Source organism: Trachypithecus francoisi, unplaced genomic scaffold (genome assembly GCF_009764315.1).
Source record: "Trachypithecus francoisi isolate TF-2019V2 unplaced genomic scaffold, Tfra_2.0 Lachesis_group8, whole genome shotgun sequence".
Classification (NCBI taxonomy): Eukaryota; Metazoa; Chordata; class Mammalia; order Primates; family Cercopithecidae; genus Trachypithecus; species Trachypithecus francoisi.
In genome coordinates, this window is record NW_022681473.1 from 63,605,443 (window position 1) to 63,629,464 (window position 24,022).

General features: G+C 40.7%; 1 protein-coding gene and 1 non-coding gene across 2 annotated transcripts in view; both read right to left on the reverse strand.

Moving 5' to 3' along the window:
* FCHSD2 (FCH and double SH3 domains 2) overlaps positions 1-24,022 on the reverse strand; it is a 332,679-nt gene that overhangs the window by 10,846 nt on the left and 297,811 nt on the right. Inside the window, exons 13-14 of the mRNA XM_033206003.1 lie at positions 22,097-22,258; positions 3,246-3,380 (exon numbers count right to left, since the gene is read on the reverse strand). Of these exons, the coding sequence (XP_033061894.1) occupies positions 3,246-3,380; positions 22,097-22,258 (297 nt within the window). The remainder of the gene's footprint in view (positions 1-3,245; positions 3,381-22,096; positions 22,259-24,022) is intronic.
* LOC117081801 lies at positions 23,788-23,892 on the reverse strand. Its single transcript, XR_004436285.1, has one exon. It is a non-coding gene; the product is annotated as a U6 spliceosomal RNA (small nuclear RNA).

Below are 24,022 nucleotides of genomic sequence, written 5' to 3' on the forward strand. Positions count from 1 at the left end.
TTAGTGAAAGTACTAAAAGTCTCTGATATGCAGAAATAATGGCTTAAGCTGTCTCTCTCTCTCTCTCTTCTCTTTCTCTCTGCCTCAGCTGCCAGGCAGGGAAGGGCCCCCATCCAGTGGACATGTGACCCACGTGACCTATCATTGGAGGTGGCTCTCACTCCTTACCCTGCCCCTTTGTCTTGTATCCAATAAATATCAGCGCAGTCTGGCATTCGGAGCCACTACCAGTCTCCGCATCCTGGTGGTAGTGGTGCCCCAGGCCCAGCTGTTTTTTCTTTTATCTCTTTGTCTTGTGTCTTTATTCCTACAGTCTCTCGTCTCCACACATGGGGAGAAAAACCCACCGACCCTGTGGGGCTGGACCCTACAAAGGGTTTCTTCTTATGTAGAAAAACTCTAATGTAAATTTCAATAATCTTTACAATATGATATGATATGGCAGTAGTATATGAATGTCTAGTTTAATTATTCTCATTGAACTGCCGATTTTAATTTTTTTTAAATTTATTTTTTAGAGGCAGGGTCTCACTGTCACCCAGGCTGGAGTGCAGTGGTATAATCATGGCTCACTGCAGCCTCGATCTCCTGGGTTCCAGTGATCCTCCTGCCTCAGCCTCCCAAATAGCTAGGACTATAGGCATATGCCACCATGCCCAGCTAATTTTAAAATTTTTTTGTAGAGACCAGGTTTTGCTTTGTTGCCCAGGCTGGTCTTGAACCCCTGGCTTCAAGTGATCTTCCCACTTTTGTCCCATAAAGTGTTGGGATTACAGGCATGAGCCACTGCGTCTAGTCATGAGCTCCATTATCCTCACTGATGTCTCTAACAGAATGAGGGCAAGAGAAGGATTCATTTGTTCATGCCTTCTTTCTATCATTCAAATATTCATTCCACAAATATTTACTAATGACCTACTACGTGCTGGGCATTGTCCTAGGGGCTGAAGACACACACACAAGGTAAACATACAGAGACAAAACTTCTCCCTTCATGGACCTTTAGTGGGGAGTCAGACAAGGAAACACGAAAACTAAGATTAAGTTTGGCTGGACAGAAGTGCCATATATTACAAAGCAGTACTATATGAAAGGACATTTTTGTGTCCAAAATGTTTCTATATTATGATTTATTTCTTTAGGATGGATGCCAATAGGGTCAAAAGTTGTGAACATTCTTAAGGCTTTGACTCTAACCTTTATTTTTTATTTTTTTCTGTCACCCAGGCTGGAGTGCAATGGTGCGATCTCGGCTCACTGCAACCTCCTCCTCCTGGGTTCAAGTGATTCTCCTGCCTCAGCCTCACTAGTAGCTGAATTACAGGCACCCGTCACCATGCCCAGCTAATTTTTGTATTTTTAGTAGAGATGGGGTTTCACTATGTTGGTCAGGCCAGTCTTGAACTCCTAACCTCAGTGATCCACCTGCCTCATTTTCCCAAAGTGTTGGGATTACAGGCGTGAGCCACTGTGCCTGGCCAACTCTAACCATTAAATATAGCTTTCTTTGTTCTCACCAGATTATTCGAGGCCTCCTTTTTGGTCTGGACTACAATAATTATGATTAGGCTTAAAGTCAGTCCTTCTGTATCCTTATCTGTCCCCTGGAATATCTATACCATGACCAGGTTACCTTCTTAAAAATCCAATCGGATTTCAGGCCATCTAAGGATTTTCCTAGCCAAGATAAAAACCAAATCTCTAAGTCTGGTACACAAGGTCCTTTACTATCTGACAACAAACACCTTTATGCACAGCCCTTCTGTTCTCCTGCAGATGCTCCTACACCACCGAATTTAACATTTCCTGAACACCCCACACTCTCATCACACTCTACCTCTATACCTGCTGTTCTCTTTGCTTAGAAGGCTCTTTCCTCTCCCTACCTTCTCACTGCATCTAGAAAGGTCTTAAATCATGACCTAATTTAAATGCCACCTCATCTGTAAAATTTCCCCCAACGATCACAGGTAGAATTAGTGGCTCCACCTTTACTATAAATCTTTTCACACTTGTTCTATTTTCCATTTTAATATTTATCCCTTCATAGATTGTCCATTCCTAGAGGGGAGAGATAATGTCATATTCATTCTGGCATGCCCCCAGTGTATCACATATTGGGTACTCTCTATGTTTATTCAATGATTAACTGACTAAATAGATGTTCATAGTCTATTTAACGCAGGGATGTGCCTGGGATATGCCAACAGCGGGAATGTTGAATGAATGTGAACTGTTTAAAATCACTCAGACACTTAGGAATCTCTCTATTTAAGGACCTTAAATTTTAGTTCTGGGACGTTCAAGTAAACATAATAGGAAGTGGTATCAGGGAACAATTCCAACGCTAGTTTTATAATACCCTGTAATACCTTTCCAAGTATCTGAGAAGATGATTTTAAATTTTCAAAAGATTACCAAAACGATTTACATTGGAAAAAAAATGCTAACACTTTCAATGAACAGGAAGTATTATGAATTTAAATATAAAATAAAAGGGTGTTAAACTCAAAACAAGTCTGGGAATCACTGATATTGAGGAGTAAACACTGCCGCCATTTGGCCCACGGGATGTGGCAGTGGGAGTGAATCTGGTGGATTCTCTCTCCAGGACCTTCCCTTCTGATAGCCTTCTGCATTGCCCCTTCTCACACATGCCTCCGCCAGAACAGGGGCAAGAGAAGATTCATGTATTCACGCCTCCCTTCCAACATTCATGTATTCATCCCACAATTATTTACTGATGACCCACTACGGCTGGCCATTGTCCTTGGGGCTGAAGACACACAGACAAGGTACACATACACAGACAAAATTTCTGCCTTCATGGACCTTTAGTGGGGAGTCAAAGAAATATGAAAATAAATAAGATTAAATTTGGCTTGGCAGAAGTGCTATATAATAAATAAAAGAGGCAATGGGATAACAAGTAGTGACTGAGGAGTTGGTTATTTATTTAGGTGGTTATGGGTGACCTTAAGGAAGAACTATTTGAGCTGAGCTTCGGTGAGGAGCAGGGGGCAACCAACTGAGATTTGGGGAAAAAAAGAATTCTAGGCAGACGGAGTAGCAAGTGAAAGACGTCAAGTCAGAGCCTAAACTCATCACCATTCTGCTATGTTGCCCCAGTATTAACCTAATAACAATTTTATGCTAAGTACAGCCTGAGAGACTGGATGGATACAGTCATGTGTATCTTCAGAGTTAATTAGAATTAAATAACAGTATGTTGGAGAAATACAAACCTTGTAGGAATAAACAACTTTGCAGGTGAGTGGATAATTTCTTAAGGTGCCAGAAGGGCTGGAACTGCTGTCATCAAAAACATCCATGTTATCTTCAAACTCTTCTCCTTCTTCTCTTTCGGTATCTGCATTAAGCTAAGAAAAATCAGAAACCACTGGCTAGTTTCCTTACTTCAAGAAAATGGTTGAAAGCCAGAAAAACACTTAAAACCTGATTGTTTCAAAATGTTAATTTGCCTTTTAACTCTGCATAGAAATGACTATCTTTCGCACTTACATTTTTCATGTTATGAAAGCAGAGAAGTTTTTTTTTTTTTTTTTGAGATGGGAGTTTTGCCCTTGTCACCCGGGCTGGAGTGCAGTGGCGTGATCTTGGCTCACTGTAACCTCTGCCTCCTAGGTTCAAGCAATGCTCATGCCTCAATCTCCCAAACAGCTGGGATTACAGGGACCCACCACCACACCTGGCTAATTGTTTTGTATTTTTAGTAGAGATGGGGTTTCACCATGTTGGCCAGGCTGGTCTTGAACTCCTGGCCTCCAGTGATCCACCCACCTCCCAAAGTGCTGGTATTATTATAGGTGTGAGCCACTGCACCAGGTCTAGGACAGAGATTTAAAAAAAAAATTTATGTTTTTTGAGACAGAGCCTTGCTCTGTTGCGTAGGCTGGAGTGCAGTGGTGCGATCTCGGCTCACTGCAAGCTCCGCCTCCTCAGCCTCCCGAGTAGCTGGGACTACAGGTGCCGCCACCACACCCAGCTAATTTTTTGTATTTTTAGTAGAGACGGGGTTTCACTGTGTTAGCCATGATGGTCTTGATCTCCTGACCTCATGATCTGCCCACCTCGGCCTCCCACAGTGCTGGGATTACAGGTGTGAGCCACTGCGCCCGGCCAGGACAGAAACTTTTTTTAAATCAAGAAGTAAGTTTGTGTCAAATACATAGGAAATATTTATCAGTATCCTTTCACTTTTCACTGTTAAGTACTGACTAACAAAGGCCTCTAAATTTTAACTGATCCTGTTAGTGAACATTAAAAAGGTTTCAGGCCAGGTGTGGTGGCTCACGCATGTAATCCAAGCACTTTGGGAGGTGAAGGTAGGTGGATCACTTGAGGTCAGGAGTTTTGAGACCAGCCTGGCCAACATGGTGAAACCTAACCCCATCTCTACTAAAAATATAGAGAAAAAAAATATAGCCAAGCATGGTGGTGCATGCCTGAAGTCCCAGCTACTGGGAAGGCTGAGGCAGGAGAATTGCTTGAACCCAGGAGGCGGAGGCTAAGTAAGCCAAGATCGCACCACTGCACTACAACTGAGGCGACAGAGTGTGACTCTGCCTCAAAAACAAAACAAAACAAAACTAAACAAACCACTTGATCTAGTAATTCCACTTTTATGAATACATCATGAGGAAATAAAATCACCAGGATGTAAGGCTATGTATTTTAAGATGTTTACTGCAGCACTGCCTGCCTGTAGTGACAAATGCCTGGACACAATCGGTATGTCCATCAACAGGGGAATGTTTGAATGCATTCTGATGTATCCATATTATAGATTAATAACACTCATTAAAAATAAAGTTCGCTGGTCGGGTGCCATGGCTCATGCTGGTAATCCCAGCACTTTGAGAGGCTGAGGTGGGCGGATCACGAGGTCAGGAGATCGAGACCATCCTGGCTAACACGGTGAAACTCCATCTCTATTAAAAAAATACAAAAAATTAACTGGGTGTGGTGGCATGTGCCTGTAGTCCCAGCTACTCGGGAGGATGAGGCAGGAGAATTGCTTGAACCCGGGAGGCGGAGCTTGCAGTGAGCCGAGATGGCGCCACTGCACTCCAGCCTGGTGACAGAGCGAGACTCTGTCTCAAAACAAAACAAAAAACAAGAAAAAAAAATAAAGTTCGCCAAGTATGTGAAAAAACACTCAATATCATTAGAGAAATGCAAATCAAAATCACAATGAGATACCATTTCACACCAATCAGAGTGGCTTTTTTTTTTTTTTGAGATAGGGTCTTGTTCTGTTACCCAGGCTGGAGTACAGTGACACAATCACAGTTCATTGCAGTGTCGACCTCCTGGGCTCAAGCAATCTTCCTGCTCCAGCCTCCCGAATAGATGGGACTATAGGTGTGCACCACCACGCCTGGCTAATTTTTGTTTTTGTTTTGGTAGATAAGGGGTTTCATCACGTTGCTTAGGCTGGTCTTGAACTCCTGGGTTCAAGTGATCCTCCCGCCTTGGCCTCCCAAAGTGCTATCATTATAGGAGTGAGCCATCATGCCTAGCTGAGAGTGGCTATTATTTAAAAAGTCAAAAAATAACATGCTGGTGAGGTTATGGAAAAAAGGAAGGCTTATACACTGCTGGTGGGAGTGTAAATTAGTTCAGCCATTGTGGAAAGCAGTGTGGCGATTCCTCAAAGAGCTAAAAACAGAACTACCATTCAACCCAGCAATCTCATTACTGGGCATATACCCAAAGGTATATAAATCATTCTACTATAAAGACGCATGGGCAGGAGTGGTGGCTCATGTCTGTAATCCCAGCACATTGGGAGGCTAAAGCGGGTGGTGCCAAAATGGCAAAACCCTGTCTCTACTAAAAATACAAAAATTAACCAGGCTTGGTGGTGTGTGCCTGTAATCCCAGCTACTCAGGAGGCTGAGGCACGAGAATTGCTTGAACCTGTGAGGCGAAGGTTGCAGTGAGTCAAGATTGTGCCAGTGCACTGCAGCCTGGGCAACAGAGCAAGACTGTCTTAAAAAAAAAAAAAAAAAAAAAAACACATGCACACATGCACATGTATATTCATTGAAGCACTATTTATACTAGCAAAGACATGGAATCAACCTAAATACTCACCAATGACAAGTTGAATAAAGAAAATGTGGTACATATATACCATGAAATACTATGCAGCCACAAAAAAGAATGATGTCTTCTGCAGGAACATGGATGGAACTGGTGGCCATTATCCTTAACAAACTAATACAGGAACAGAAAACCAAATACTGCATGTTCTCACTAGTAAGTGGGAGCTAAATGATGGGCACTCATGGACACAAAGAGGGGAACAACAGACACTGTGGCCTACTTGAAGGCAGAAGATGGGAGGAAGGAGAGGATTAGAAAAAATAACTATTGGGTACTAGGCTTAGTACCTGGGTAGTGAAACAATTTGTAAAACAAACCCCCATGACACGAGTTTACCTATGTAACAAACCTGCCCATGTACCCTTGCACTTAAAAGTTTTTTAAAAAATGAGTTCGAGACTAGAAAAACCAGAAATAAACCTTCACGTACATGATTAAATAATTTTCAACAAGGATGCCAAGACCACTCAGTGGAGGAAAGGACAGTTTTTCAACAAATGTTGCTGGAAAAACTGGATACCCATATGCAAAAGAATGAAGTTGAAATCTCACCTTATATAATACACAGAAAAAATTAAATGGATCAAAGACCTAAACCTATGAAACTTTAAAAGAAAACATAGGGTAAACACTTTATGATGCTGGATTTGGCAATGATTTTTTTGGAGACAGAGTCTTGCTCTGTTGCCCAGGCTGGAGTGTAGTGGCGCGATCTTGACTCACTGCAACCTCTGCCTACTGGGTTCAAGCAATTCTCCTGCCTCAGCCTCCCAAGCAGCTGAGACTACAGGCGCACACCACCACACCCAGCTAGTCTTTTGTATTTTAGTAGAGATGGGGTTTTACAGTGTTGCTCAGGCTGGTCTCGAACTCCTGAGCTCAGGCAACGCCCCCCCTCCCCTGACCTCAATGATTTTTTAAAATATGATGCCAAAAGCATAGGCAACAAAAGAAAAAAACAGATACATTGAACCTTATCAAAATAAAAAAGATGTATGCATCAAAGAACAATAGAGTGAAAAGGCAACCCACAGAATGGGATAAGGTATTTGCAAGTCATATATCTTAAAAGGGATTAATATCCAGAATATATAAAGAATCCCTAAAACTGACCACCAAAAACAAATAATCCAATTAAAAATGGGCAAAAGGTTTGAAGAGATATCTTTCCAAAAAGGATATATAAATAGCCAATAACCACATGAAAATAGCTCAACATCACTAATGATTAGGGAAATGCAAATCAAAACCACAATGAGATACCATTTCATACCCATTAGGATGCTATCATATATATACACACACACACACACACACACACACACACACGCACAGAAAATAACAAGTGTTGACAAGGATGTGGAAAAACTGGAACCTTTATACACTGCTAGTAGGGATGTAAAATGGTACAGCTGCTATGGAAAAACAGTAACATGTTTCTTCAATAAATTAAACACAGAATGACCACATAATTCAGCAATGCCATTTTGGGTATATACCCAAAAGAACAGAAAGCACAGACCTGAACAGATATTTGTAAACCAATGTTCACAGCCACATTATTCACAAAAGGTAGAAGCAACACAAGTGTCCATTGAGAGATGAATGGATAAGTACAATGTAGGTATATATCACAAACCAAATAAAAATGTGGCATATATACATACAATGGAATATTATTGTCTGTCTGTCTATCTATCTATCTGATTAGAGACAGGGTCTCAACTCTGCTGCCCAAGCTGGAGTGCAATGGTGCGACCATAGCTCATTGCAGCTTTGAACTCCTGGATGCAAGGGATCCTCCTACTTCAGCCCCCCAAGTAGCTGGGACTACAGGCACATGCCACCATGCCCAGTTTATTGAGTCTTAAAAAGGAGGGAAATTTTGATACGCTACACAGAACATGGGTGATCTTTGAGGCCATTATGCTAAGTGGAATAAGCCAGTCACAAAAAGATAAAATACTCTGATTTCATTTATATGAGGTACCTAGAGTAGTCAAATTCATAGAGACAGAAAGCAGAATTGTGATTGCCAGAGGCTGCATGATGGGGAGTTATTGCTTAATGGGCAGAGAGTTTTACTTTAGATAGATGAAAAGAATCCTGGAGATGGGCCAGGCGGGGTGGCTCATGCCTGTAATCCCAGCACTTTGGGAGGCTGAGGCAGGCAGATCACGTAAGGTCAGGAGTTCGAGACCAGCCTGGTCAACATGGTGAAACCCTATCTCTCCTACAAATACAAAAATTAGGCCAGGCACGGTGGCTCACACCTGTAATCCCCGCACTTTGAGAGGCCGAGGCAGGCAGTCCACCTGAGGTTGGGAGTTTGAGACCAGTCTGACCAACATGGAGAAACCCCATCTCTACTAAAAATACAAAATTAGCCTGGCGTGGTGGCACATGCCTATAATCCCAGCTACTCGGGAGGCTGAGGCAGGAGAATCGCTTGAACCTGGGAGGCGGAGGTTGCGGTGAGCTGAGATCGTGCCATTGCATTCCATCTTGCCTGGGCAACAAGAGCGAAACTCTGTCTCAAAAAAAAAAAAAAAAAAAAAAGACCAAAATTTGCTGGGGGTGGTGGCAGGTGCCTATAATCCCAGCTGCTCAGGAGGCTGAGGCAGGAGAATCACCTGAACCCAGGAGGTGGAGGCTGCAGTGAGCCAAGATCATGCCACTGTACTCCAGCCTGGGTGACAGGGTGAGACTCAGTCTCAAAAAAAAAAAAAAAGAGTTCTGGAGATGGATGGATGGTGGGGATGGTTCCACAACCATGTGAATGTACTTAATGCCACTAAACTTATATTTAAAATGGTATATTTGTATATTTTACTATACACATGAACAAATATGAAAGGCACACTCCTTTCTGAAATGTAACACAAGGAAAATAATTTTTTAACCCAGTTTCAAGGTATATTACCCATCATGGCTAAAAGGCATCTATTAATTGAAATGGCATTGAGTGTAAAAAATGAGTTAGATCCATAGGCACTTACAGCACTGTCCGTGATATACTGAATATAAATAATGTTTATATCAGCATACATATCTGACAGGGGAAGGCAGAATGAGAAGAATAAAGACTGGAAAATAGAGGAAATGACTGACTTACTTTTTATAGACATCTATACTCTTTGAATTATTAGAATACACGTTTTACTTTTTAAATTAAAAACCTAATAAAGAAGAGACAAACAGCCTCAAATATTTGTTTCTTGCTTGCTGCACACAAGCACTTATTTGGCTGCTTTTTCCCATATTCAAACATACAAAAACACCAATATTTACACATTTAAGGTTACAAAGAATGGACAGGCAGGATTGGCCTTCATAGGACAGCCATTAAATTAATTAAAGTATCAAATATCTACTGTATGTAGAAAACTATGCTAGCCTCTTTGACGGATAGAAAACGAAGGACACAGTGTCTCTTTCCAGTGGTTCACAATCCAGAGTGAAGGATACTAAAAGGAGAGGCCAAGTGCATGGCCCTGGTAATGCGGAAGATGCCACTGGAGAGGAGTCAGGGAAGACTTCCCGGGATATGATGAGTCTAAAAGTACAGGCTGCCTAGCTGTCAAGTTCTACTTTTTCATGAATTAAAGGGCTTTCTCTTGAGTAACTATCACTGAAGTTTTAAAAGTGACTCTCCTCTTAACCACTGTTTCCCTAATAAAATTCTATAGCACTGTATACATGTATCAAAATGCCCTTCTGTATCCCATAAATATGTATAAATATTATGTCAACTAAAAATAAAGGGAAAAAAATTCTACAGAATTGTGGAGAGTTCCAGGATAAGAAACTATACATTTTTCCTGACATATTTATTGCCACCATTTCAAAGCTGCTGAAATATTCTCATTGATAACTTTATTGAAAATTCTCCACAGATGAGTGAGGAAATACTGTGCTATGTCTTACAAATTATTCATCTATCATCAGTCAGGTCGGTGGCAAAACAGTTTCACATATTGAGTCTTTTGCCACTCAATAGGAGCAAAATATTCAGAATCACAGACTTATGATTCTATTGTTTTCCAACAGGGCATTGTGCCACATAAAAGAATCATGCTAGAAACTGCCATAAAATTAACTTTAAACATATTATATATACTTAGAAGACACTGCCTTCATATTCTAGGAAAGGTTACAGGCATTAAAAAAAAAAACAGTGGGTACTACAAACATCAAAACAAAACAAAACACCCATACATTTATAAAAATGTGGGCAGAACAAGTTTCCAAAAATATACATGTACTGTGCTTTGGCACTGGGAATCAATCCAAAACATTTAATCTTGGCAACCTGGTTGATACTAAACATTCCTTTTTTCCTCCTTTATTTGGAGTTGATTTTTGAATTCCCATGGAAGGCAATAAGGTTGCAGTGCCAGCAATAGGGGTCACTGTCATATGCTTCTGTGTTGCTCTAGCTGCTTTCCAAAGCATGTCATCTCAGAATAATTTCTTCCTTTTTCCAATTCCACTCTCTTAACTGAACTGTTACACTGTTTTCTTGACCCAGCATTTCTAAAATCACATGCTTCCTCTGTCTCTTAAGGACTGCTCTCTCATCCCCTTTTCTTCCTGTCCCTTGACGGAACTTCAATCAAAACTATTCTTTCTAGTCATACTAACATTTTTCCTTTCTTAGATGTAAAATGCTTACTCCTTTTTTTTTTTTTGAGACAGAGTTTCACTCTTGTCGCCCAGGCTGGAGTGTAATGGTGTGATCTTGGCTCACTGCAACCTCTGCCTCTCGGGTTCAAATGATCCTCCTGCCTCAGCCTCCCAAGTAGCTAGGACTACAGGTGTGCACCACCATGCCCAGCTAATTTTTTTTTTTCTTTAGTAGAGACGGGGTTTCACTATGTTGGCCAGGCTGGTCTTGAACTCCTGACCTCAGATGATCCACCTTACTTGGCCTCCCAAAGTGCTTGGATTACAGGCGTGAGCCACCGCACCCGGCCAAAATGCTTACTCTTATTGCAGAGGCAGACAAGATGATCTTTTTGAGTTGATTTCGGGAGCCATCTTCTTGTACTCAGCAAAAACACCTCTGAGGGGCTCAGCTTCATGGCACAATCATGAGGTAGAAAGCAGAGTCTTGGAGTCTGGCCAACTTGGGTTTGAATGCTGACTGTGTCACTTGTTGTGTGACCTTGGGCAAATTATTAAATTCCTCAATTTCAGTGACCTTGACTCTCTAATGAAGACAATTACTTCTTCACAGGATTAGCATAAAGATTAAATGAAGTAAAATATTTAAAATCCCTAACACGTTTGGTGCATACGAGGTACTTAATAAAGCATTAGTTTTGTTTTTACGAGGAAGGGAGAATCCAGATAAAGAATCTGGTAATACCTAACACAGAGGAAGGCAGCTCCTCAATATTTACTAATAGAACCTCTCATCTCCATTGGACAGAGAAGTGATCACAGTGGACATTACTCCAAATACAACATGAGTAAGTCATCAAAGATGATGTTAACCAAAGGAATATAAATCATTGTTATAAAGACACATACACATGTATGTTCACTGCAGCATTGTTCACAATAGCAAAGACATGAAATCAACCTAAATGCCCATCAATGGTAGACTGGATAAGGAAAATGTGGTACATATACACCATGGAATACTATGCAGTCATAAAAAAGAATGAGATCATGTCCTTTGGAGGGACATGGATGGAGCTGGAGGCCATTATCCTTAGCAAACTAACACAGGAACAGAAGACCAAACACCGCATGTTCTCACTTGAAGTGGAAGCTAAATGATTAGAACATGGACACATCGAGGGGATCAACAGACACTGGGGCCTTTCAGAGGGTGGAGGGTGGAAGGAGGGAGAGGATCAGGAAAAATAACTAATGGGTATGAGACTTAATACCTGGGTGATGAAATAATCTGTATAACCCCCCCAAAACACAAGTTTACCTATGTAACAAACCTGCAATTATATCCCTGAACTTAAAATAAGAAAAAGATGATGCTAAAAATATCAGGAAAATGGATTTGTGCTTCCAGGCAAGATAGAGTATTAGGGATCAGATTTAACCTCCTGTCAGAAACAACTGAAAAACTGTTCAAAATATATGAAAGAATAGTTTTCAAGACACTGGGCATCACTCATGAAGGACAGTGATCCCTGGGGGATGGGAAACAAACAACTCCCACAACATACTGTATGAAGAACGTTTCTAGGCTATGACATAGGGAGAAGAAAACCAGGCACATTATCGTGATCTCCCTGAACAGAGGAGATGAAACTGGGAATTTAGTAAAGCCAAAGTGGAGACAGCTCAGGATGTGGAGTATAGCAGTCTCCCCTTATCCGTGGTTTGGCTTTCCATGGTGCCACTTACCCAGTCAACCATGATGCAAAAATATTAAGTGGAAAGTTCCAGAAATAAACAACTCATACGTTTTGAATTGTGTGCCATTCTGAGCACTTGATGAAATTTTACAGTGATTCACTCTGTCTCCCCAGATGTGAATCACACCTTTTTCAAGTATATGCAAGCTATGTAAGCTACTTACCCATTAGTCATTTAGTGGCCATCTCGGTTATCCCGATTTTTTTTTTTTTTGAGGCGGAGTCTCGCTCTGTCGCCCAGGCTGGAGTGCAGTGGCGCAATCTTGGCTCACTGCAAGCTCCGCCTCCCGGGTTTACGCCATTCTCCTGCCTCAGCCTCCCAAGTAGCTGGGACTACAGGCGCCCGCCACCTCGCCCGGCTAGTTTTTTGTATTTTTAGTAGAGACGGGGTTTCACCATGTTAGCCAGGATGGTCTCGATCTCCTGACCTCGTGATCCGCCCGTCTCGGCCTCCCAAAGTGCTGGGATTACAGGCTTGAGCCACCGCGCCCGGCCGGTTATCCCGATTGACTGTCACCATATCACGGTGCTTGTGTTCAAGTAGCCCTTATTTTACTTAATACTGGCCCCAAAGCACCAGAGTAGTGCTGCTGGCATATTGTTATAGTATTCTATTTTATTACTAGTTAGTGTTGTTAATCTCTTACTGTGCCTCATTTATAAATTCACTTTATGATAGCTATGTATGTATAGTATACATAGGGTTCGGTACTATCTGCGATTTCAGGCATGCACTGGAGGTCTTGAAATGTATCCCCCACAGATAAAAGGGGGGACTGTAATGAAGAAGAGAGAGATGCATAGAATTTAGGAAATCTGTAGAGGGTCCTCCTCAAGACTTTGGCTGAGTACTGGTCAGTACATATATGTGAAGAAATTACCCAAAGCTAGGGCTAGAAGCACCAAAAAGGATTAGAAAAAATAATCCTCAGAACTCACACAGGTCTGAGAATAACTCCTGCTCCCTCCTAAAAGAGTAAAAACCTCATAAGGCACAGGGCACCCAGTAGAGTATTAAGATTAGTAAGGATACAGAACAGCTGTCCCCAGTCTTTTAGGCACCAGGAACCAGTTTCACGGAAGACAATTTTTCCATGGATCAGACCCTTGGGGCACCATGAGGGAAGGTTTCAGGATGAAACTGTTCCATCTCAGATCATCAGGTATTAGATTCTCATAAGGAGGGTCCAATCTAGATCCCTCACATGTGAAGTTCACAATAGGGTTTATGCTTCTCTGAGAATCTAATGCTGCTGCTGATCTGACAGGAGGTGGAGCTCAAGCAGTAATGCTCCCTCTGGGGCCACTTACCACCTGCTGTGTGGTTCAGTTCCTAACAGGCCATGGACCAGTAAAAGGTTTGTTCCAGTCTAGAAGACTAGAACAATACTATAACCAACTTGACTTAATTGACATGTATAGAATGTAACCCCTAACAATAGCAAAATATACATTCTTTTTTTTTTAAGAACACATGTAACAGTTACCAAGATATACCTTTATACTGGGTCACAAAACAAAGCTCAAAAAGTTTTAAAAGGATTCAAGTATGTTATTTGACTACAATGGAAATAAACTAGAAATAAACAAAAAGCTATCTGGAAAAATCTCCAAATATTTGGAAATTCAGTAACACACTTTTAATTACCCATCAGTCAAAAGAAGAAATTAAAACATAAATTAGAGGCCGGGTGCAGTGGCTCACTCCTATAATCCTAGCATTTTGGGAGGCTGAGGTGGGTGAATTGCTAGAGCTCAGGAGTTCAAGACCAGCCTGGGCAACATAGTGAGACCCCATCTCTACTAAAAATACAAAAAATTAGCTGGGCGTGGTGGTGCTGCGAGGCTGAGGCATGAGAAATCACCCGGGAGGAGGAGGTTGCCATCAGCTGAGATTGCGTCACTGCACTCCAGCTTGGGTAACAGAGTAAGAGTCTGTTTAAAAAAAAAAGTAAACTGGAAAATATTTTGAAGTGGATAAAAATGATAACACAACATATCAGAATTTGTGCAATGGACCTAAAGCAATACTTACAAGGAAATGTTTAGCACTGAATGCCAATATTCAAAAAGAAGAAAAGTCTCAAATCAATGACCTCGGTTTCTACCTTACAAATTAGAAAGGAGAAAATTAAATCCAAATTGAACAGAAGAAAGGAAATAATAAAATCCTGAGCAGAAATCAAGAAAATAGAAAAGAGAAAAACAAGAGGGAAAAATCAATAAAATCAAAAGCTGATTCTTCATAGAGATCCATCTAATTAATAAACCTCTAGCAGAATGATCAGAAGAGAGGAGACACCACCAATATCAGGAATGAGGTGATATCACTACTAATTTTCTAGATAATCAAAGCATAAGGGAATATTATAAGCAACTTTGTGCCAATAAATCTGACCACTTAGATGGAATGGACAAATTCTTTAAAAGAGACAACTTACCAAAGCTCACTCAAGAAGAATAACCTTAATAACCCTGTATCTACTAAAGAAATGGAGTCTGTTATTTAAAAACTTCCAAAAGAAAACTCCAGGACCAGATAACAGCCCGGTAAACTCTACCAAATATTTCAGGAAGACAAAATTCCACACAATTCTACACAAGGCTTCCAGAAACTTGAAGAGGAGAGGATACTTTTCAAATCATTTGGAGACAAGCATTGTAACAAAATCAGACAAGAATACTACAAGGAAATGAATGGAGATGGAAGCATGCTTACCAGAGTCCTAGCAAACCAGTTCCAATCAATATATAGAAAGGATAGGCTGGGCGTGGTAGCTCATGCCTATAATCCTAGCACTTTGGGAGGCCGAGGCGGGTGGATCCACTGAGGTCGGGAGTTCAAGACCAACCTGACCAACATAGAGAAACCCTATCTCTACTAAAAAAAAATACAAAATTAGCCAGGCATGGTGGCATATGCCTATAATCTCAGCTACTTGGGAGGCTGAGGCAGAAGAATCACTTGAACCTGGGAGACAGAGGTTGTGGTGAGCCGAGATAACGCCATTACACTCCAACCTGGGCAACAAGAGCGAAATGTCGTCTCCAAAAAAATAAAAATAAAAATAAAAAAAGGATAATATATCATTACCCAAGTGGGGTTTACCAGGAATGTGAAGCTGGTTTAATATCTGAAAAATCATCATACAATTAAACCATATTAGCAGACTAAAAAAAGAACCATTTGAGAAGATCCAACATCCATTTCTTTTTTTTTTTTTTTTTTTTTTTTTGAGACGGAGTCTTGCTCTGTCACCGGGGCTGGAGTGCAGTGGCCGGATCTCAGCTCACTGCAAGCTCCGCCTCCCGGGTTCACGCCATTCTCCTGCCTCAGCCTCCCGAGTAGCTGGGACTACAGACGCCCGCCACCTCGCCCGGCTAGTTTTTTGTATTTTTTTTTTTAGTAGAGACGGGGTTTCACAGTGTTCGCCAGGATGGTCTCGATCTCCTGACCTCGTGATCCGCCCGTCTCGCCTCCCAAAGTGCTGGGATTACCAACATCCATTTCTATTAGCAAACAAAATAGAAACAGAAGAAACTTCTTTAACATGATAAAGGGCATCTACAAAAACCCTACTGCTAACTTTATACTTAATGGTGAAAGACTGAATGCATTCTTGCTAAAAGTTCAAGAACAAGGCAAGGATTTCTGCTGACTCTCACCACTTCTATTCAGCAATTTTATAGTAAGAAGGAAAAAGGAATACAAATAGGAAAAGAATAAGTAAAACTGTCTTTATTTGCAGGTGACATGGTTATACAGAAAATCCTATGGTATTTACAAAAGAGTATTAGAACTAGTAAGTGTGTTTAGCAAGATTGCAGGACACAAGATCAATATACAACAATCAACTGTATTTTTACAGATTAGCAATGAACAACTGGAAATTGAAATTTAAAAAATCATTTACAATAGCATCAAAATTATGAAATAGGGATAAGTCTGACACAGGATGTGAAAGATCTATCTACTGAAAACTTGTACAAAACATTGCTGAGAGAAATTAAAGTCCTAAATAAATGGAGAAGTATATTACGTTCATGGATTGATGGATTGGAAAACTGAATATTGTTAACATGGCAATGTTATCTTCCAGTTGATCTATACAGTCATCATAATCCTAATAAAAATCCTGATAGGCTTTTTGGGGTAGAAAACCAATTTTAAATTCATATGGAAATGTAAAGGACCTAGAATACCCAAAACAACTTTGATAAAGAAGAAAGTTGGAGGACTTACACTATCTGAAGTCATGACTTATTCTAAAATTACAGTAATTAAGACAGTGTAGTACTGGCATCAAGCTAGACAAATAGATCAATGGAACAGAATAAAATGTCAAGAAACAGACCCATACATATATGATTAATTTTTTTTTTAAAGAGACAAAGTCTTGCTCTGCTTCCCAGGTTGGAGTGCAGTGGCATAATCATAGTTCACTGTAACTCTGAACTTCTGGGTTCAAGATATCTTCTTGCCTTAGCCTCCTGAGTAGCTAAGACCGCCAGAATGTACCACAGTGCCTGGCTAGTTGAAATTTTTTTTTTTCTTTTTTTAGAGACAGGGTCTACTATGTTGCTCAGGCTGGTCTCAAACTCCTGGCCAGAAGAGATCCTCCCACTCAGCCCAATGTGTTGGGAATACAGGCGGGCCTGAATAACTGATTTTTGACAATGATGCAAAGGCAATTCAGTGGAGAAAGGACAGTTAAAAAAAAGTTCCAAAAAGGGACAAAGAACTCTGACTTACTCTGTTTACCATAATCAAAGATGAGCTCATGCTGAATTACAGATTTAAATGTAAAACATAAAACTATAAAACTTCTAGAAGAAAATCTAGGAGAAAATCTTTATGACCTTGGTTTTAGGCAAAGATTTCTTAGCTACCACACCAAAAATATGATCCATAAAAGAAAAATTGGTAGGTTAGACTTCATTAAAATTAAAAATTTGTGCCCTTTGAAAAGTATTAAGGAAATAAAAAAATAAGCCACAGACTAGAAGAAAATTACATAAATCAAAATATCTGATAAAGGATTTATATTCAGAGTATAAACTCTTAAAATGCAATAAAAAGAAAACAAACCTAATAAAATATAAAGATTTGAACAGACACTTCACCAAAGAAAATATACAGATGCAAATAAACACATGAAAAGATGCTCAACATTATCAGGGAAATGGAAATTAAAATGACAATGATTTACAACATCACACCTATTAGAATGTCTAAAGTTAAAAAGACTGACTATGCTAAGTGTTGACAAGATTGTGGAATAACTGAAACACTAGTACCCTATTGATGGGACTGTAAAATGGTATAACCACTTTGGAAAACAGTTTGTCAGTTTCTTAAAATGTTAAATAAATACCTATTGTATGACCCAGCCACAGCATATGATCTTAGCAGTTTTAGGAACTCCTTATCTTACCCTTATCTCCAACATCATTATTGAGCATGGTCTTCACAAAGACCAGAGTCAGAATTATTTATATGCAACTCTGCAGATGTTCATACTCTAAGGGAGGCTGTACAACAGAGTAGACTGGCAGTTTGCCTTTGTACATTAGTTGGGGAAAGTGGTTGAAAATAGGGAAGTGATGTTAAGATTGTGGGCTATGGCCGGGCGCGGTGGCTCAAGCCTGTAATCCCAGCACTTTGGGAGGCCGAGACGGGCGGATCACGAGGTCAGGAGATCGAGACCATCCTGGCTAACACGGTGAAACCCCGTCTCTACTAAAAATTACAAAAAACTAGCCGGGCGAGGTGGTGGGCGCCTGTAGTCCCAGCTACTCGGGAGGCTGAGGCGGGAGAATGGCGTAAACCCGGGAGGCGGAGCTTGCAGTGAGCTGAGATCCGGCCACTGCACTCCAGCCTGGGCGACAGAGCGAGACTCCGTCTCAAAAAAAAAAAAAAAAAAAAAAAAAGATTGTGGGCTATAGTTTGAAAATGCAAGAAATAAAAGAACAGGGTGGGTGTAGTGGCTCACAAATAAAAGAGTAGAAAGAATAAAAATATGGGCTGGGTGTGGTGGCTCATGCCTGTAATACCAGCACTTTGGGAGGCCAATGTGGGCGGACTGCTTGAGCCTACGAGTATGAGACTAGCCTGGGCAACATAGTGAAAATACAAAAATTAGCTGGGCATGGGGGCATGAGCCTGTAGTCTCAGCTACTCAGGATGCTGAGGCAGGAGGGATCCATTGAGCCCCAAAGGTTGAGGCTGCAGTGAGCCATCGACAGCACCACTGCACTTCAGCCTGGGTGATAGAGCGAGACTGTCTCCACACAAACAAACAAAAATACACATTATGTTGTACACCATAAACATATACAATTTTTTGTAAATTAAAAAATAAATAAATAAAAGAGTAAGTAAATACACTGAATTGCTAGCTGTGCTGTTATAAGGATGGAGCTATTAATCATTTTCTTCTTTAATGTCTTTTCCAATTTTTTAGTAATCTGCTTACATAACTTTTTCTATTGTAGAATTAATATAATTTCAAAAGTTAGGCTGTCATCTTGGTATGGCTTCTGAGTAAGAGAAACCCAACAACAAGAGAAGGGAGGCCGAGTGACACAGACTGATGGCAGCAATCTAATAGGGGAAGCAGCACGCAGGCTCTGGCCACCTGCAACTGAGTCACTGTGTCAGTGGACTGTTCTCCTTTAAAAACAATGTTGCTATTCTCTGGAATTCCTTTCTTCCAATCTTACATTCTGTACCTTAGCATGATACAGAAGGCGGAGTTAATACCCAAGTAAGTATAGTTCCTTCCTTATTCTATAAGGGAGTAGCCTGTGTCGTTTTTAAACATTTATCTTCCACAAGGCATTTTCAGTTGCACTACTATTAATGTCTAACAGTAGTATTAATCATGTTTTCCAGATGACGAATGGTTTTGTTGGCACCTGTAATGGAAGAAATAATTTAGCCTCTAGAATGTGTATTTCTGCTTCATGTTCCTTAGTCAGCTAGCTGTCAGTATGAAGAGATACAGCCCCCTCTAAATAATTTCAGTGCTGTTATTTAAAAGCAGATTAAATAAATATGGGTCGTCCTCATTAAGCTATTTTGTGCCTATGTCTCTCCTTTATTTATATTATTAGATCTTCCACAAAATGTAATCTCTCAGTTGAAAGATGCAGGTTCGTAAGATTGACTAGGGGGAAGAACAACGTGGGACGGGATTGCAAAATGCTCCCTTCACAGAGGATATGATATGTCTCTAGATGAGTGATTTCTCTGGACAGGTCTCAAAAACACTCATTTATTCAATACTTACTACTACTGTATTAGGCACAACTCCTTCATTTCCTTCCTTCACAACGAGAACAGCCCTTCTTTATCTCCCATTAAAATTCTTCAAGGACTATCCCAAATGACATATCTCCATGGGGCACACTTTCTTCCCTATTCTAGCTGATACTGAGCTTTTCTGACAGTATTTAAAAGAACCACAAGATTCTGGAGTTGGTTGGTGGGGAGGGGATGGTGGGAATCTCAGAGTCTTTTAATCTTTCTTTCAGAAACCCAAGAGAAGTGACTTTTTCCAAGGTGTGCAGATGAGTTAGAAGTAAGCAATTCCAAGTTTGCTACACAGTAGCCCAGTCATACACTTCCATGTATCACTAAGATCTATAAAGGTCTGTCTGGTCTCCTAGCTTGTAAACTCTATGAGGAAAGAGACCAAGTTTTGTTCATCTTCAGTTTGCCCAGGAAGTAAGCACAAAGTTAGGTGGTATGCGCCTGCTCAGTTCAAAGTCAGATGGTATGTGCCTGCTCAATCGATTTGGTTAGAAAAGGTGCTAGTTGAAGGAAAATCATGGGTTTGATTGGTTGGAAACAGTCATGCTGTAGAAGCCCAAAGCAAGTGGGCCTGGAATTTGATGTCATCAAAAACTCTACAACAATCTGAAGTAGATGAGCATTATGACTTTTAGAAAGTGCAATAGTAGGAGATATTCCATGAGATGGAGCAACTCTGTTCTGTTTTTCTTTTTTTTTTGAGATGGAGTTTCACTCTCGTCACCCAGGCTGGAGTGCAATGGCATGATTTCAGCTCCCTGCAACCTCTGCCTCATGGGTTCAAGCAATTCTTCTGTCTCAGCCTCCCGAGTAGCAGGGATTATGGGTGTTTGCCACCATGCCTGGCTAATTTTTGTGTTTTCAGTAGATACAGTGTTTCACCATGTTGGCCAGGCTGGTCTCGAACTCCTGACCTCAGGTGATCCATCTGCCTCGGCCTCCCAAAGTGCTGGGATTACATGTGTGAGCCACCACGCCCGGCCGGAGCAACTCTGTTCTAATAACAATGGGGAAGCGCTTGTAATCCCAAAGTCAAGTGGGTGATGTTTCTTTTTCCCTCCAGCTGGATTAACATTAATAGTTAAATGAAAATAAAGCTTCAATAGATTGTTTTTCCTTAAAATGTAGACCCACACACAATCCTTTTTAAATGTGCAAGTGTATGCTCATTAGAAAATCAGAATGCTATGTGAAAAAACTTCAGGAATGTTTTAAAATTTTGGCCAGTTTCTCTAGCAAGCCTGCCTGATATCTGAAGAGCACAACCATTTAAAGAGGCATTATGAAGATAGTGGGAAGTTGGGAGGTTCGAGTTTTAGCTTTTAGTTTGCCACTATTCCAACTACCTACTCAGCCATCCAGCCATTCACTACTTCCTTCAAAAAATATTTAAGTACCTACTATGTGTCAGGCACTTTGCTGTGCAGAGCAGGGAACCAGGAAGATATGGCAATTACATTCTAGAGAGGAAAACAACAATAAACAAAAGAAAACAAATAAAGAAGGCAAGTTCAATAAATACCACTGAGGAAATAAACAGGATGACAGAGAGTAATGGGTGGGGAGGTGACAGTAGAAATTACATTAGTCTGACTAGCAAGGCATCACATAGCCACCTATGTAATATCAGGCAAATCACTGAACTTTTCTGGTACTTAGATCTCCAACATGAAAAACTAAGGTTGAACCAGATGACATCAGAGTGGAAAAAGCCCTGGACTTGAAGTAAGGAAACTTAAGCTGTGTCCTGGCCTTGCCTGTAAACAAACTCACCTACACTCTCTCTATGTAAGGAGAATATGAAAGCTGTTAGGAGTTGAAGTCACCTCAGACTAAGCCCACACACTAAGAAGAGCATTCCTTTCACTTAAGATTGTGTGCAAATCTCTGGATGTTTATTTTCATTTTCACTAAAGACGACCTCCGAGAACTTCAGAGATACTAGATTGTTTTCTATTCTATTACTTCCAGACATGAAGCATATTTACTCTATGAATGGGATGAGTCTGGTAGATAGGCATTGATAACCCAAATAGTGATAACATATTCTTCATCATACATTAAAAAATACACTCATTTTTTTCCTCTCTTTCATTTCCTGCAATAATTTAAAATCAATTAGTGATAGGCTGAAGAACAAAACCTAAACCACTAGCAAACTATTATCTTTTTAAAAAATTTTGGCTATTATTAAGTTTGGCTACAGAGTCAAAGCATCCTTCAATGAAAATCAACTTATCATATCCAAGAAAAGAAATTGTACCGAGTGTAAAGTGCCATTACTGGTCACTGCAGGAGGGCGGGCCCATCGCTCATTTTCCAGTTCTTCCATTACTTGGCTCATGGCACTCTTTAGCCATGTGTCCACAGAAACACCGATCTGCTTTAGCAGGTCCAGCCGGGCTTCAGCTTTCAATTTAATTATCTATAGAACAAAGAAAATGGTCAGAAATCAAGGTTTTTATTATTCACAATAGCAAAGATAAGGAATCAACCCAAATTACCATCAATGATCGACTGGATAAAGAAAATGTGGCACATATACACCATGGAATACTATGCAGCCATAAAAAGGACAGAGATCATGTCCTTTGCAGGGACATGGATGGAGCTGCATGCCATTATCCTCAGCAAACTAAGACAGGAATAGAAAACCAAACACTGCATGCTCTCACTTATAAGTGGGAGGTGAACAGTGAGAACATATGGACACATGAGTGGGGGAGAACAACACACGCTGGGGCCTGTGAGGGAATCATGGGTGGGGAAAGAGAGCATTAAGAAGAACAGCTAATGGAGCTGGGCTTAATAGCTAAGTGATGGGTTGATCTGTGCAGCAAACCACCATGACACACATTCCAGTATTACTTTTGCACCACCCTAATAACAAACCTGCACATTCTGCACATATATCCTGGAACTTAAGCGCTGAAAAAAAAATTAGCTAGGCATGGTATCACGGGCCTGTAGTCCCAGCTACTTGGGAGGCTAAGGTGGGAGGATCACTTGAACCCAGGAAGGGGAAGTTGCAGTGAGCGGAGATCACACCACTGCACTCCAGCCTGGGTGACAGAGCAAGACTCTATTTAAAAAAACAAAACAAAACAAACAAACAAACAAACAAACAAAAAAACTAGAAAGTATACAACTGTCACGAAAGGAAATTACTTACAAGGAAAAGAATCATACATGATCCTATCAGTCTTACATGGCAAATATTCTCAAGGCTTTGTCCACATGCAGACATATTTTTGCACAACTGTATTCTTTGTGGCAATGCAGCTTTTATTTTTTAAGTTACCATTTTTTTTTTAATTTTTAATTTTTTTGAGGTGGAGTCTCACTCTGTCACCCAGGCTGGAGTGCAGTGGTGCGATTTTGGCTCATTGCAACTTTCGCCTCCCAGGTTCAAGCAATTCTCCTGCCTCAGCCTCCCAAGTAGCTGGGATTACAGGTGTGTACCACCACACGTGGCTAATTTCTGTATTTTTAGTAGAGTTGGGGTTTTGCCAAGTTGGCCAGGCTGGTGTCGAACTCCTGACCTCAGGTGATCCACCTGCTTCAGCCTCCCAAAGTGCTGGGATTACAGGCGTGAGCCACCTCACCCAGACAAGTTACCATTTATTATAAGCTTCTTGTTTATATCCCTACCAAAAAAAGGAAATCAAGCCTTTTTCCCCTTCAAATTAATCAAGTTCTTCCTAATCGATTAATTAGAACAATCTTGATATTTACTAGCAACTCTTCCTTGGCACAGATGCTGATTCTTCACTTGGAGCAGGGCAAGAGAAAGGGAGAGGGAGAGGAGATAGTGAAGAAGGGAAAGAGAGGGTGGAGGGGGGTGGAGGGAAGAAGAGAGAGAGAGAGACAGAGGCAGAGAGACAGATCAGGAACAAAAGAAAAGAATCAGGGTATCCTAACAATGAAATACTTGCTTTTTTTTTTTAAAAAAATAAAAGTATGGAATGCTTCATGAATTTAAGTGTCATCCTTGCATAGGAGCCATGCTAATCTTCTCTGTATGGTTCCAATTTTAGTATATGTTATATTGAAGTGAACACATACTTGCATTTTTTTTTTTTTTTGAGACGGAGTCTCGTTCTGTCGCCCAGGCTGGAGTGCAGTGGCGCAATCTCCACTCACTGCAAGCTCTCCACGGGTTCACGCCATTCTCCTGCCTCAGCCTCCC